Consider the following 13,278-nt stretch of genomic DNA (forward strand, 5'->3'; position numbering starts at 1 on the left):
ACAGAGATAGTCATGGAGAGGCCAAATGGCATGATCCCAGTGAAGCCAGCAGAGAAACCTCATGATCTTGCTCTTCTAATGCAGTCAAATGGAGCATCTGCTGTCAGAGATAGTTCGGGGGGGGGGGATAGCTATTGATTCCAGCCAGTTCATTGGAGCAGGCTTCATTTTCTCACCTTTCCCTTGGCAGCATTATTATTCTTTCCCTGAAGGCTTTTTAAGTTTTAGAATCAGTATTTTTAAATTCAGCTAGTATTCCTTTTGCATGTTTTTTTGATGAAACACAGCTTGAATTTATGAATGCCACATCAGGTGGACTTCCACCAAAGGTGGGCTGCCAGTTTATAGCCAGATTCAACCTAGAAACTGTGTTTGCTGGCACTTTTCCTGAAGCTCTTTGCTCTCTTGCACGTCTTCCAACATTGCATGCCTGTCTACGTCTCCTAGATATATTGTACTCCATATTCCTCTGATGACTTCTCTGACTTCAGCCTCTGTACGTGGATAGATAATAGGCCCATGCTTTCCCTTGTGTTGAACTGACCATCTTCATTTACCATTTGCATACAAATGAGAAATGGAGAACATTCAGCATTTTTTTTTCCACTCTAGGAGGAAGTAACTCAGAACTGTACAGGTTGAGTCCCAGAACCCATGTGGATGCCAAAAATCGCATTAAAGAAATCCATTAAAAAAACAATGTCCCATTGCTCAGCAATTTAAAAACAGCCTTGCTTACCTTTGTAATACAGGGCAGAGGCATCAATCAATCAATCAGTCTCACTGATTATCACCTCCTAGAGTGAGACTGATTGATTGTCTGCCTGATGTCTCTGTCCTGAATTACAAAGGTAAGCAAGGCTAGTCTCACTCTAGATGCTTGGAAAGACTCACTCTCCCTTCCTCTCCCTTCATCAGGAGTGCAGTGTGGGAGAATAATGCAAGGAGGAGGTGATAATCACTTCCACTTGGCATCCTTTCACAGTGCTCAGGGGGAAGGGAAGGGGTCACATGCTTCAGATTGAAACTGTTCTAAGTTCCTGGAGAGAGAATGATTGATTGCCTGCCTGCTGCCTTCTCCCACATTAATGAGGCTATTGTTAAACAATGGTTGGCAACCTTCCATCTCTATGGTATGACTATGGTATAAGCCTACAGCACCCGGTATTCCCAGGGGGTCTCCCATCCAAGTACTAACCAGGCCTGACCCTGCTTAGCTTCCTTTTTCATTTTATTTAAAGGGCCTTTCTCATCATGTTGAGATAAAACCGTGGGTGAAAAATCCATGGATAATTAGGTTATACCTGTTGTACACAGAAAAGATGTCCCTCTCAGGTGCTGGAACCTACTTAGCTTCAAAGATGGAATTACAACACACGCCTTGTTTTCCAATAGCTGTAGTTCTATTTTTAGCATAGGACTGCTATAACTGCTAGCATGTTATGCTGAATAGACAAATACAACCGAGTAGTCAGACACTATCACCACCCTAGTACATATTCTCTAGCTCTTTTAAAAAAAATCCCAGATCATCCAATCCAGTAGAGGAGTGATCTTAACAGTTTTGCTATTCCATTTACCTTCCCCTTACAGCTGAAATTTCTGCTATATGTCAAAAGAAGGTAAGACGCCTCCATCTGTATGGTGGGGCAGCACTCTGCATTTTTGTCTGTAATGTCATCTCATCGTCATGTGCTCTGCAAAATTTTCCATCTGTGTCTCCGTCACTACATTTGTAAAGAAATTGAGTTCTTTAGCAGCAGAACTTGCTGAATGTTGCTGAAACATGTGGACATTGTGGCTTCTGGTTGTTGGGTGTTGATATTCTACACGTTCTTTTGTTGCTACTAATTTCACCTTGTATAATTCAGTGTCAGGTCAATCCATGAAGAATTACTTCTGTGCAAGTCCTGTTGAAATGAATGGATATTACAAGGATAAATTAAGACCCAGCAAAGCATCATCACCTGGAAAAGACATGCATACTGTTTTCCTAATAGCTAGTCCTTCTGAAGAAGAGCAATTGGCTTGAATTTGTGTAAACTGAAATTACTTCATCAAATTTTAGTTAATTTCTAATTTACATTTTTATATTGCACTTTTTGGGCCACTGTGAGATACAGGAAGCTGGACTAAATGGGCCTTTGGCTTGATCCAAAGGGGCTCTTATGTTCTTGCCTTCCTCGGAGTTGCTCAGTGCAACACACATGGCTGTCCCCCTGTATATTTTATCTTCACCACAACCCTGTGACATAATGACATTTAGAGATAGTGACTATTCTGCTATGATATTTGCCTACTTGTTAAGCAACAAACAAAGCAGAGTTGAAATAAAGGTATTTGAGGGAAGGAATAGGGGCAGAATTAGATGGTGGTAGACTTAGATCGAAAGATTGAAAGTATGCCAAGATGAAGCAAGATCCATCTTTTTTTTGCAGTCCCTTCTTATTGTGTAGGGTTGCTGAACATAAGAAAGAGGACACATTGACAAGTATAAATATATAATCTTGAACTGGGGGATAACGACTCAGGATCCTGTAGGTCCAGATCTGAGCTGCGCTTCCATCCCAGCCTCTGCTCCTTCTAGCATCTTCATTCCAAATGAATGAAATAATTGTTACTTATTTAAATGGTAGCTTTTGGAGTCTTGCTTTCAGGCACCGCCAGTGGCTGAAATTACATTTTTTGTTTCCAGAATTGTAGCTCACATGTTAGGAGGGCCGTTGTCACATGTTTCTCTGCTGGCTGCTGTGGTCGTCATGGGAACAGGCCAGTGCGGTACTGCAAACGATGCCATTCGAACCATCATAGCAGTGAAGTTGGGGCAACAGCAGAGACTCATCTCTATCAGACTTCACCTCCCCCTATTAATACGCGGGAATGTGGGGCTGAGGAACTTGTTTGTACGGTGGAAGCTGTCATCAGGTAAACTATCTCAGATGTTTTAAACCTCTGAACCAAATTCTGTTCACTGCACTATCCCATGCATCGGCGGTTTTCAAACACTCAGGAGGGTTTGAGCCACTCTAAGTTCTTCCAGGGGCAGGGGGGAGGCAGCGAAGGCAGAGGGAAGGCAGCTGCATGATCCCCAGGATCGTGCCGCTCAAGGGGGCTGCAGGGGCTTGGGTACACTCACCCCAGTCTCCTGCAGCCTCCCAGGGGTGCGGGGAGCCCTGCGCGGCCCTCTGCAGGACTCCCCGCAGCTTCAGAAGTGAAAGTGGAGTGATTGCGTTCCATTTCCGCTTTAGCTGAGGTGGGGCGCAATTGCTCCGCTTTCGCTTTCAAAGCTGTGGGGAGCCCTGCAGAAGGTCGCAGGCAGCTGCAGTATATACAAACCATAGTTAGTATAGTTAGTATATACATAGTCAGTATATACAAACCATAGTTCGGTATCACAGTCCCTCCAACATAACACATGCTAAAAAGAAACAACTCTTCAACTCAGCTGAAACATTCCAGATCTTTCTGACTGACCCACTGACTAGATAATGCTAATGTAGGTATTGCATTGAAAACAACATTGCACTGCCTTCCTTTGACCTCTCTGCAGGAGGCTTGGGTAAGTGTACCCAAGCCCCTGCAGCCCCCCTGTTCTCCTCACTGCCTCCAGGCTGCCCCCGCCCCTTAAGGTGAAAGTGGTTGGGGCCATAGGCTAGGGCATCACAACACCCCAGTTTGAAAAGTCCTGCTATACATGCATGGAAATTGTAATGACTTAATGGTTGTTTTAATTGATATTATTATTATGAATAATAGTAGCATTAACAGCTTTGTAAACCATTATGGTTGAATGTTTTCAATAAATTAATAAAATGTTCCACCCCTGCTCTAGGACCTGAGAGCTAGTCTAGCAATGACATGAGGTGGTACAAAGAAAACCGACTTGTTCTGAGTCAGTCCATTGGTCCGCCTAGCTCAAATCTCTCAGTGCTGGCTTGCAGTAGTTCTTTAGGGTTTCTGGCTCAAGGGTTTTTCCAGCCCAACCTTGAGTTGATAGGATTGAACCTGGGACCTTCAGCATGCAAAGCATGTGCTCTGCTTTGGACTTCTCATGAGCAGACCTCAAGACTTCATAGATAGCCATTTACGGGTTTATAAACAAAAACAGTGCTTTGAACTGGTCCTAAAATGAAACTAATAACCAGTTCAGGAGATACAATCTAGGTATGATATGCTTCAAGGGCAGTGCCACCCTTGGCTTTGATAGTAGGAGTAAGCAACAGGACATGTAAAGAGCCACCTGGATATAGCATTATCTAGAAGAGTTTAATATAATTATTATATTTTTATAATGAAGTACCTGTCTCATGGATACTCGTGGATAATAACACAAGTGGGTTCCTACAGTTTTCATTCAGATACAAATGGCAGAGGCAAGGAATAGAAATACGAATTGTTGTTCTTGTGGGTGTTGTTATACAAGAGCACAAATTCATAGGCTGTGCTGGTTTTTTGTTTGCTTAGTTTGTTGAAAGAGGCTGAATTCCATGCTGAGCAGAGAGAGTACGAACTCAACCGGAGAAGGCAGCTGGGCCTCTCCTCTTCGCATCACTCTTTGGATAACACGGATTTTGATAACAAAGATGATGACAAGCATGATCAGCGCCTTCTGAGCCAGTTTGGAATCTGGTTCTTGGTGAGTCTGTTGTGCTCTTTTGGTTTTGTTCAGCTTTTATTTAAAACAAAAAAAACTAGTCTTCCTGTTATAGCAGAAATGGGACAATGTCTGTAAGCAACTCCAGTGTTCATTTAGGGCCCAATACAACTTTTCAGCTCCAATGCAGCCACACCAACAGGGCATGCACTACATCCTGCAGTGTGTGTGTGTGTGGGGGGGGGGAACAGTCATGGAGACCTCCTCAAAGTAAGGGGACATTTGTTATTTTACCTCAGGGCTGCATTGCGACTGCATCAGTGCTTTGAAAAGTGCATAGGATAGGGAACTTTTTAAATGGTATGTTCTTATCTTACAATGGCATTGCTGCCAAGATCTGTTTCACTTATCCCTGCCTCCTCCTCCTCCTCCTCCTCCTCCTCCTCCTCTTTCTTCTTCTTCTTCTTCTTCTTCTTCTTCTTCTTCTTCTTATTATTATTATTATTATTATTATTATTATTAACAGTATCTATATACCACTTTTCAACTAAAAGTTCACAAAGCGGTTTACAGAGAAAAATCAAACAACTAATGGCTCCCTGTCCCAAAAGGTCTCACAATCTAAAAAGATGCAAAAAGAACACCAGCAGACAGCCACTAGAAAAGACACTGCTGGGGTGAGGTGGGCCAGTTACTCTCCCCCTGCTCAATAAAAGAGGAGCACCCACTTGAAAAAGTGCCTCTTGCCCAATTAGCAGGAGACCTTATGGTCTCCACTCATGATAATTTCCAAGGTAATTTCAACATAGGTATCGTAACATGCTCCTTTCATCCTATTACTACAATGCAGCTTTCAAAAAAGAAAAAAAAATGTACAAAATGTGTTTTCCAGGTGAGCCTTTGCACTCCTAGTGAGAACACCCCTACAGAGAGCTTGGCCCGGCTTGTCAGCATGGTCTTTCAGTGGTTCCATTCCACAGCATACATGATGGATGATGAAGTTGGCAGCCTGGTGGAGAAACTCAAACCCCAGTTTGTCACCAAGTGGTTGAAGACAGTGTGTGATGTTCGGTTTGATGTCATGGTGATGTGCCTCCTTCCTAAACCGATGGAATTTGCAAGGGTAAGAAAATGCTCAATGTATGTTTCCTCTGGCATTACCCTATGTCCTGATATTATTTTTAAAAAAATTGGACACAGCTTAGTTGAACACTACCAGCTAAGTATAGATTCCAGGATTTAATGTTTTAGTTGTCCTTGAAATATGAGAGAAGAAAATGTTCTGTTGACTGTTATTCAGTACCTTATAATTGCAAGGTGCCAAGTAGGGTTGTATTGAAAGAATGAGTCATTAATTAAGCCTTTCCCCACAGGTGGGTGGATACTGGGACAAGTCCTGTAGTACGGTAACACAATTAAAGGAAGGTCTGAATCGAATCCTGTGCTTGATTCCTTACAATGTCATAAACCAACCTGTGTGGGATTGTATTATGCCAGAGTGGCTGGAAGCCATCAGAACTGAAGTACCAGACAATCAGCTGAAGGAGTTCAGGGAAGTATTAAGGTAATGTACGTGGACACTTTCCAATGTTGCTGAACTTTTGTTAGAGGTTGTTAGATTTCAAGGAGAAACCAGCAGTTGGTATCTGTGCCCCAGCAATAAAAGACAGCTTTCATAATGGAACATTCAAGATTGAATACTGTATATTTCAAAATGACCTGTTCTGAAATTTGGAGAAGTTAATCATTTATCAAACATTGCTGAAGAAATGAGGATGAACTTTACTGAGGAACATAATTGAGGGGAGGGGCTGGAGAGGGGGGAATAGTGGCAATCAAATTCTATCCCCTGCTAGCCCAGACCATGCAGTGCCGCACATGGAGAGGCAACCAGATAGCCCCGGAGAGGTAAGTAAAAATCTTTTTACTTACCTCCCCATAGGCCATCTGATCTCCAATAGGTCTCCTTGGACCTATGCCAGCTATTTAACTGCTGGTAGTCCAAAGAGACTCAAGGGCAGTTCAGGTGGGAAAAGAAGGATATGATCTCAGAGTATGCAGCTGCCATAAAGATCCCCCCCCCCCAGAGCCACCCAGCTGCAGTGCCATCGCTAGCAAGCTACAGAATGGCAGCAAGCCAGGGTGATAAATGTATTGCACTCATAGGGTTGGCTTAACCTGACTTTGCAAGAAGAGCAGAATCCAGGAAAAATAATCCCAAAATGTATGGATGATGGCAGTTAGTTATTTGGAGGAATGAAGGTGATAAACACAAGAAGAGTCCTGCTGGATCAGGCCCAGGGCCCATCAGATACAGTCCAGCTTCCTGTATCTCACAGTGGCCCACTGAATGCTTCCTGGAGCACACAAGACCACAAGATAGTAGCTTCTTGCTGCCACTCCCCTGCACCTGGCATTCTATTTACCCTCACACCCCCAATGAAGACACCACAGTGACCAATTTTTAATGCATGAAACTAACTGAACATACCATCCTTCCCTCGCCAGTCTGGGATAGGCAAAAAAACTGCCATCCATGGCAAATTCAGAGGACAGAAAAATATTCCTACCCAACCCTCATAATGAGCAACCAACTGATCTCGGACTGTACATACCCATCATGGCTTGTAACCTGTGATGGAGTTTTCCTCCAACAATCTGTCCAATCCCCTTTTAAAGGCATCTAGGCCAGATGCAATCACCATATCCTGTGGCAAGGAGTTCCACAGACTAATTACACGCTGGGTAAAGAAATATTTTCTTTAGTCTGTTCTAACTCTCCTGACACTCAATTTTTGTGGATGTTCCCTAGCTTGGATGTTGTGTGAGAGGGAAAAGGGCATCCCTCTATCCATTCTAACCACCCCCTGCATAATTTTGTATGTCTCAATCATGTCCCCCCTGAGGCGCCTCTTTTCTAAACTGATCAGCCTCAAATTTAGCCTTTCCTCATAACGGAGGTGCCCAGTAATCATTTTGGTCACTCTCTTCTGCACCTTTTCTAGTTCCACTATGCCCTTTTTAAGATGTGGTGACCAGAACTGAACACAATACTCCACGTGTTTGCAGATGGCTTGCAGTCCACACGCTTAGATCAACACCACACAGAATGAGGTGGTAGGCTGAGATGACAGAAATCCAAGTTGTTCCACTCCCAGTCCAGGCTGTTCCACTCCCTCCTCTTGCAACCTGAAGGGAATTATCTTTTTTGAATGTGCCTCCATGTGAAAAGAAAGTTCTGGATCTAATAAATGAACTTGCCAGAGAGGGACTTTTGACATAACCCTGCCCATGACAATGCCAGCTTACTACTTGCTAGAGGAGCATTCTCCAGGATGACTCCCCATTTGCATTTAGGAGTGGTATGGTCCAGAATTAATATTTAATTTCTAACTGTTTTATTACCAAGAGCTCAGAATGGTTTAAATCAAATACAGGATCAAGATAACATAAGATCCAATTAAAAAACACTTTGGTGTATAAAGAATATAATTCCTACTGAATTGTAACCCATCGTGTTAACTTGTGGAAAGACAAGCAAAAGAGTGATGTGGCATTAGAAAGACTGTCCAATTCATGGTGGCATGTAGTTTTATAGGCAAGATGTATGTGACGAACATCTCATCGTCTTCAGTGTCTACTTCTTGCATTTGATGAAATCTCATGCCATGATATATTTATTAATCTTTAAGGTGCCACAGAGCTCTGTGTTGTTTTTGCTACAATGTATACAGCTACACTTCTAGACTTTGTCCCTAGGGAAGTAGCTGAATTTAGCCATATGAAGAAGAGATCCATTGGCCCCTTTTGTACATCCAGGGTCCCCACTGTCAGCTTCATACATACAGTGAAGTAAGGTCTTATTTACTTTGTGGTTGGCAACCTTCAGTCTCGAAAGACTATGGTATAAGCCTACAGCACCCGGTATTCCCAGGCGGTCTCCCATCCAAGTACTAACCAGGCCTGACCCTGCTTAGCTTCCGAGATCAGACGAGATCGGGCATGTGCAGGGTAACAGTTGCTGTCAAATGTCATATAACCAAAAATGTAATTAAAATAGAAAATGTGGAAAAAAACACAAATACAATATCATATGAAGAAAAAAGGACATGTGTTTGCTTAACAGCCCAATCCTACTGAAATTCCTTGTGCCAATGCAGCAGGGCCACTGTGAATGTAGAAGCTGCACACAGAGAGTGGTCCCAACCAGAAATCGATTTCTTTTTCTCTTCAACTTTATAAAGAAACAACTTTGAACAAAATGAATTTAAGTGAGGATGTGCTGTGTTGCTGTGACAGACTTTCCGATGGGTGGGTTGTGCACAATGTTCTGTCTTCTGTGTTGGTCAAATTTCTGTATTTGTTCATTGTAGCAAAATGTTTGATATTGAGCTGTGTCCGCTGCCGTTTTCCATGGAAGAGATGTTTGGCTTTATAAGTTGTCGGTTCACAGGGTATCCTTCTTCTGTACAAGAGCAAGCTTTACTCTGGCTTCACGTGAGTGTACTGTTATATCTATGGCACATTCCAATAGAAAGTGAAGTGTTTTAAGCAGTATCTAGGCAGTATCATCTGCATCCACAGGAGGAGAACATTTTCCTAATCCTGCTAATTAACATTTATTCACACCAGTGCAGTTTTTTAAGTATCAATGCTGATTGGTATTTAGGCCCACCTTCATAGGGGTGCAATCCTATCTTGCGCTAGAACAGGTAAGCCAAGAGGCTTGCACTGTATCCAGAGCAGGATAGGTACCCAAAGTGGCTCAGCCAGAGGTAAGGGGAAACTCTTCCCCTTACCTCCAGGTATGCCACTGCTGCCAAATATGGGTCTCCTCAGACCTGCGCCACCTCCTGAGACTTGAAGCTGCTCTGCGCTGCTCAGGAATGGGGTTGGGATCTGGCATAACAGCTGGATCCTAGCCCCACCTGCACCCGGGTCCGCCCTCTGCTTGCCCTCTCCCCACCCCAGAACGCCTCCCCCCCCCCCCCGATCCCTGCATTGGCCGAGCTTGGCTGACCCAACTTACCTGGGGGAAGCTACCATGGATTCAGCCTCCATGTTCCAGCGCACCTCCGTGCACTGGTGCAGCTTCCTCCTGAGGAGGCACAAATGTGCTTTTTGGTACATTTGCGACCCTCCTAGGCTGGCGCAAGGGACTTACGCCAGCCTAACATGCAGTTAGGATTGCGCTGCACTTTGCTTTGTAAATCTGTCAGTGTTCATTTAGGCTTGAGAGATTGTCTAAACAAGCGAACTGTGCAGCAGGAAGACCGTTGATTTCACCTTAGCCATGAATTTTCCAGGCGGTCTTGGTCAAGCATTCTGGTTCCCTTACCCTCAGCCAATCAGTTCTGCAGGGAAAATACAGACTAAGAACATAGCCCGAGGGGGACATGATATAGCAATTTAGTGGTAAGCAGGTCTGGCTCTGCTCTGTTCCTGGATGGATTATCACTTGGAACCCTATGTAGACCGCCTTAAGTTTCTTCATGGAAGAAAGGCAGGATGTAAATGGAATAAATAAATAAGATGGCCTATTTTGTAGAACTGTTGTAAAGGTTACTGAGATAAGCTTGCCAATTATCTTGTACTTAGTCCCTTGCTAACTAGCTAAAGAGGCATGTTTTTAAGTGGTGGTTCTCTTATACTTATATTCATCTTAGTATAGCCTCTCTTCCAGTGGTTTGCTGGCCCATCCATGAAGACAACTGAAGTGGTCGCTTCAGGCAGGAGATTAGTAGGGGGGTCACTCATCTTTGTCCGCCTACTTGCTTCTAGTGTTCCTCCTTCTCCTTCCATTCCCTGGACTGGAAACGAGGGAGGAAGGGAGAGAGGAAGTAAGTGTGGGGGAGAGTTGGAGAATGGGAGGAGCAGAGACTGGCGCATCATTGGATAAGAGGGGGAGAGCATTGCCAAGTTCTGTGTTTTGCTTTGATGGCATACCTAACCAAACCACAGAGTCAGGCTGTTAGTTTTTTGTACTGCACAATTTATTCTGAGATACGTCACCCATTCCAAAAATAAAATAAGTTAAAAATGTGTACTTTACCAACACTAATATAATTAAGTAAAATACATTTGTACACACCGGCTGCACGTTAACTGAGAGTAAGACCCATTGAACTGAATGGAGCTTACTTCTGAGTAGATATGCATAGGATTGTGCTGACAGTATTTTTTAATCTGAATTGAGAACTTATTTTTTTCCGTCTCTTCTCAGGTGTTATCTGAATTAGACATTGTAGTTCCACTTCAGTTGCTAATCAGTATGTTTTCTGATGGTGTCAATTCCGTGAAAGAGCTGACAAATCAGAGGAAATCTAGAGTCAGTGAACTAACTGGGAATCTTGCAGCTCGAAGGGTAATTCCTTATCAGTTACCTTTGTAGGCAAAGAGAAAGAACACCTCCTTTGACAATGTCAGCAGGTGCAATCTATTGAAAAAATGGTGTTCTTAAGCATTGAAATTAGTTCCGTAAAGAATTTAAAACTGTGATACTTAGTTGCCAATCAGATCCCTTTGAATACAAAAAAGACTGGAGTCCTATTCAGATGACAACCCAGGGTAAAAGAATGTGTGATTAGGGTGGGAGGGATAGCACCTGGTGGCTCAATGTACAACCTGCTCTTCTTTCGGTATCTGTTATCCTGAAGAAGTACAGACTGCATAGACAGAACCTGTGCACATGCAGTTTGTAGATCTAGAGGGGAGGGGTTTGTAGATCTGGAGGAGGGGTCAAGCAGGTGTGATCCCAGCCTTCTTGCTTCTATGTGTTCCTGGATTGGCATCGGAAAATGACCTTACTTGTCACAGGTGTTTAGTATTAGTCTTTCTTATTTTGATGAAGTTGAGGTGTACTTAACTTCCTTTGCATTGACATCACAAACTGTTCCGTTTCTTTGAATTTTTTTTTAATCAGAAGTGACTTAGGAGTTTCTAAAGTATTTACTTAGAAATGATGGCTGGGAAACTTCTGTGAAATAGCGTTGCCAATTTTTACTGGTCCTTGCTTGCTTGGCTTAACCCATTTTTGCCCAGCCCACAGGTGTACACATTTGGTATATATATGCAACATTGGGCAGAAATGGCTTATTAATTACAATTTGATCTGTAATTGTGTGCAGATCAATTGTGTGCAGGCACACCTGCGTTGGCATCTGGACACATCTAGAAGCCTCTGCCTTGTTCTCGTTAAGTAGAAGCCGCAGACTCCTGACTCATTGCTTAGTATTGTAAACAAGATAAGAGAATGGAAAACCCCAGCCTGTTGTGCATTGTTTGAGAGGGAATAAAAGCCAGAGAAGGCTGAATCCCAGCAGCCGGCCTTCCTTCTGCATCTCGCTTCTATACATGTCTGTCGTTTTATTCTTTGCTAGGAAGCTAGCCGGGAGGACGGACTTCTCTCTCAATCTCATACCGTCCTACTTCCGGCTCAGCTCTCCCTGCATCAACCCTCTGAATGTCTGCTTGTCTCATTCTTTGCTCTGACTCCTTGCTGCTCGAGTTCTAACTTTCAAACCCTCAGAGTGCTTCTGCTTTTAGCACTCTCCCATCAGGCACCAAGGTTCTAAGCCCTGGGTGCTTCCCAAGTAGCATTGCACTGCTACATTGATCAATAGAAGGGGACAAATTGAACGTGAACTGTGATCAGAGCTCAGTGCATCAGTGGGGGTGTGTGCAGAGGGGGCTGCAACCCTCCAGTACTCACCAGGAGGCTTTGCAACCACCTCAGTTATGTTTAAATGCTCCTGCATCCCCACGGCGCCATGATTGCTGTGGCGCTTTTGGGGTACCCACTTCTATTCTCCTGGTGGGTCACCGCTAGGAACCACTGCTCTGGGAGTTCTGAGGCAAGCAACTTCCTCTTAGCCCCAGATGCAATATGTGGATAACAGCACTTTCCAGGTTCTTGTACAGATTCTGTCAAGATCAGAATCTATGAAGGGCTTCAACACACAAAGGCACTAAAAAAGTCTAAACATGGTTATTTTTCATTGATTTTATAATACTCAGCCTGTAAGGACCGAGACCTGATTTTGTGTGATTTTTTTTTTAATGGTTTATGCTTCTTTAGGCGAGCATTGCCTCTGACCCTGGGCGCAGAGTTCAGCATAATACGCTGAGTCCTTTCCCAAGTCCTTTCCAAAGTCCGTTCCGCAGCCCTGTGCGTAGCCCCTTCCGTAGCCCTTTCAAGAATTTTGGACATCCTGGAGGAGGGGGAAGAGCTATTGACTTTGAATGCGACGAGGAGGAAATGAATTTGAATTGTTTCATTCTGATGTTTGACCTCATCTTGAAGCAGGTGAGAGAGAACAATTCTGATATTTAAACTGGAGCAAAAATACCATGTGTAAAGATCAGTGTATATGGGTTGGACCTTGGCATCCACTGATTTGACTCACCAGTGATACCGGGGTCCACCTTCAAATGTCTTGTAACAAGGATAGAAGCACCAATATCCCATTTCCTACTTTAGGCTGATAAACCACACTTGTTGCAAATTTCTTGGGGCTTAAAGATAGCTTTAAAGATTCACTTCTGGGTTTCTTGCTCCTCCATTATTGCCCCATTATTGCTTCATTGTGATTGCTCCATTATTGGTGTAGATGCTTGTGATCTCCATGGCTGGGGCCTGATCCTCCTCCCCAAGGGGCAGGGCTTCCTCTCACACTTACTGCGCT

The 13,278-nt window shown here is 43.7% G+C and overlaps 1 protein-coding gene and 1 pseudogene across 3 annotated transcripts in view; one reads left to right on the forward strand and one right to left on the reverse strand.

Annotated features, from left to right (window-relative positions):
• Positions 1 to 13,278, forward strand: part of UNC79 (unc-79 homolog, NALCN channel complex subunit) — a 149,043-nt gene that overhangs the window by 33,921 nt on the left and 101,844 nt on the right. For all 3 annotated transcript variants that reach the window (XM_066612201.1, XM_066612202.1, XM_066612203.1), the window contains 8 exons: positions 1,594 to 1,622; positions 2,696 to 2,925; positions 4,465 to 4,636; positions 5,487 to 5,717; positions 5,968 to 6,158; positions 8,968 to 9,091; positions 10,818 to 10,958; positions 12,672 to 12,899. In XM_066612201.1, coding sequence (XP_066468298.1) covers positions 1,594 to 1,622; positions 2,696 to 2,925; positions 4,465 to 4,636; positions 5,487 to 5,717; positions 5,968 to 6,158; positions 8,968 to 9,091; positions 10,818 to 10,958; positions 12,672 to 12,899 — 1,346 coding nt within the window. The remainder of the gene's footprint in view (positions 1 to 1,593; positions 1,623 to 2,695; positions 2,926 to 4,464; positions 4,637 to 5,486; positions 5,718 to 5,967; positions 6,159 to 8,967; positions 9,092 to 10,817; positions 10,959 to 12,671; positions 12,900 to 13,278) is intronic.
• On the reverse strand, positions 8,504 to 8,623 carry LOC136638306 (5S ribosomal RNA; annotated as a pseudogene).

The sequence above is a fragment of the Tiliqua scincoides genome, chromosome 1 (genome assembly GCF_035046505.1).
Source record: "Tiliqua scincoides isolate rTilSci1 chromosome 1, rTilSci1.hap2, whole genome shotgun sequence".
Lineage (NCBI taxonomy): Eukaryota > Metazoa > Chordata > Lepidosauria > Squamata > Scincidae > Tiliqua > Tiliqua scincoides.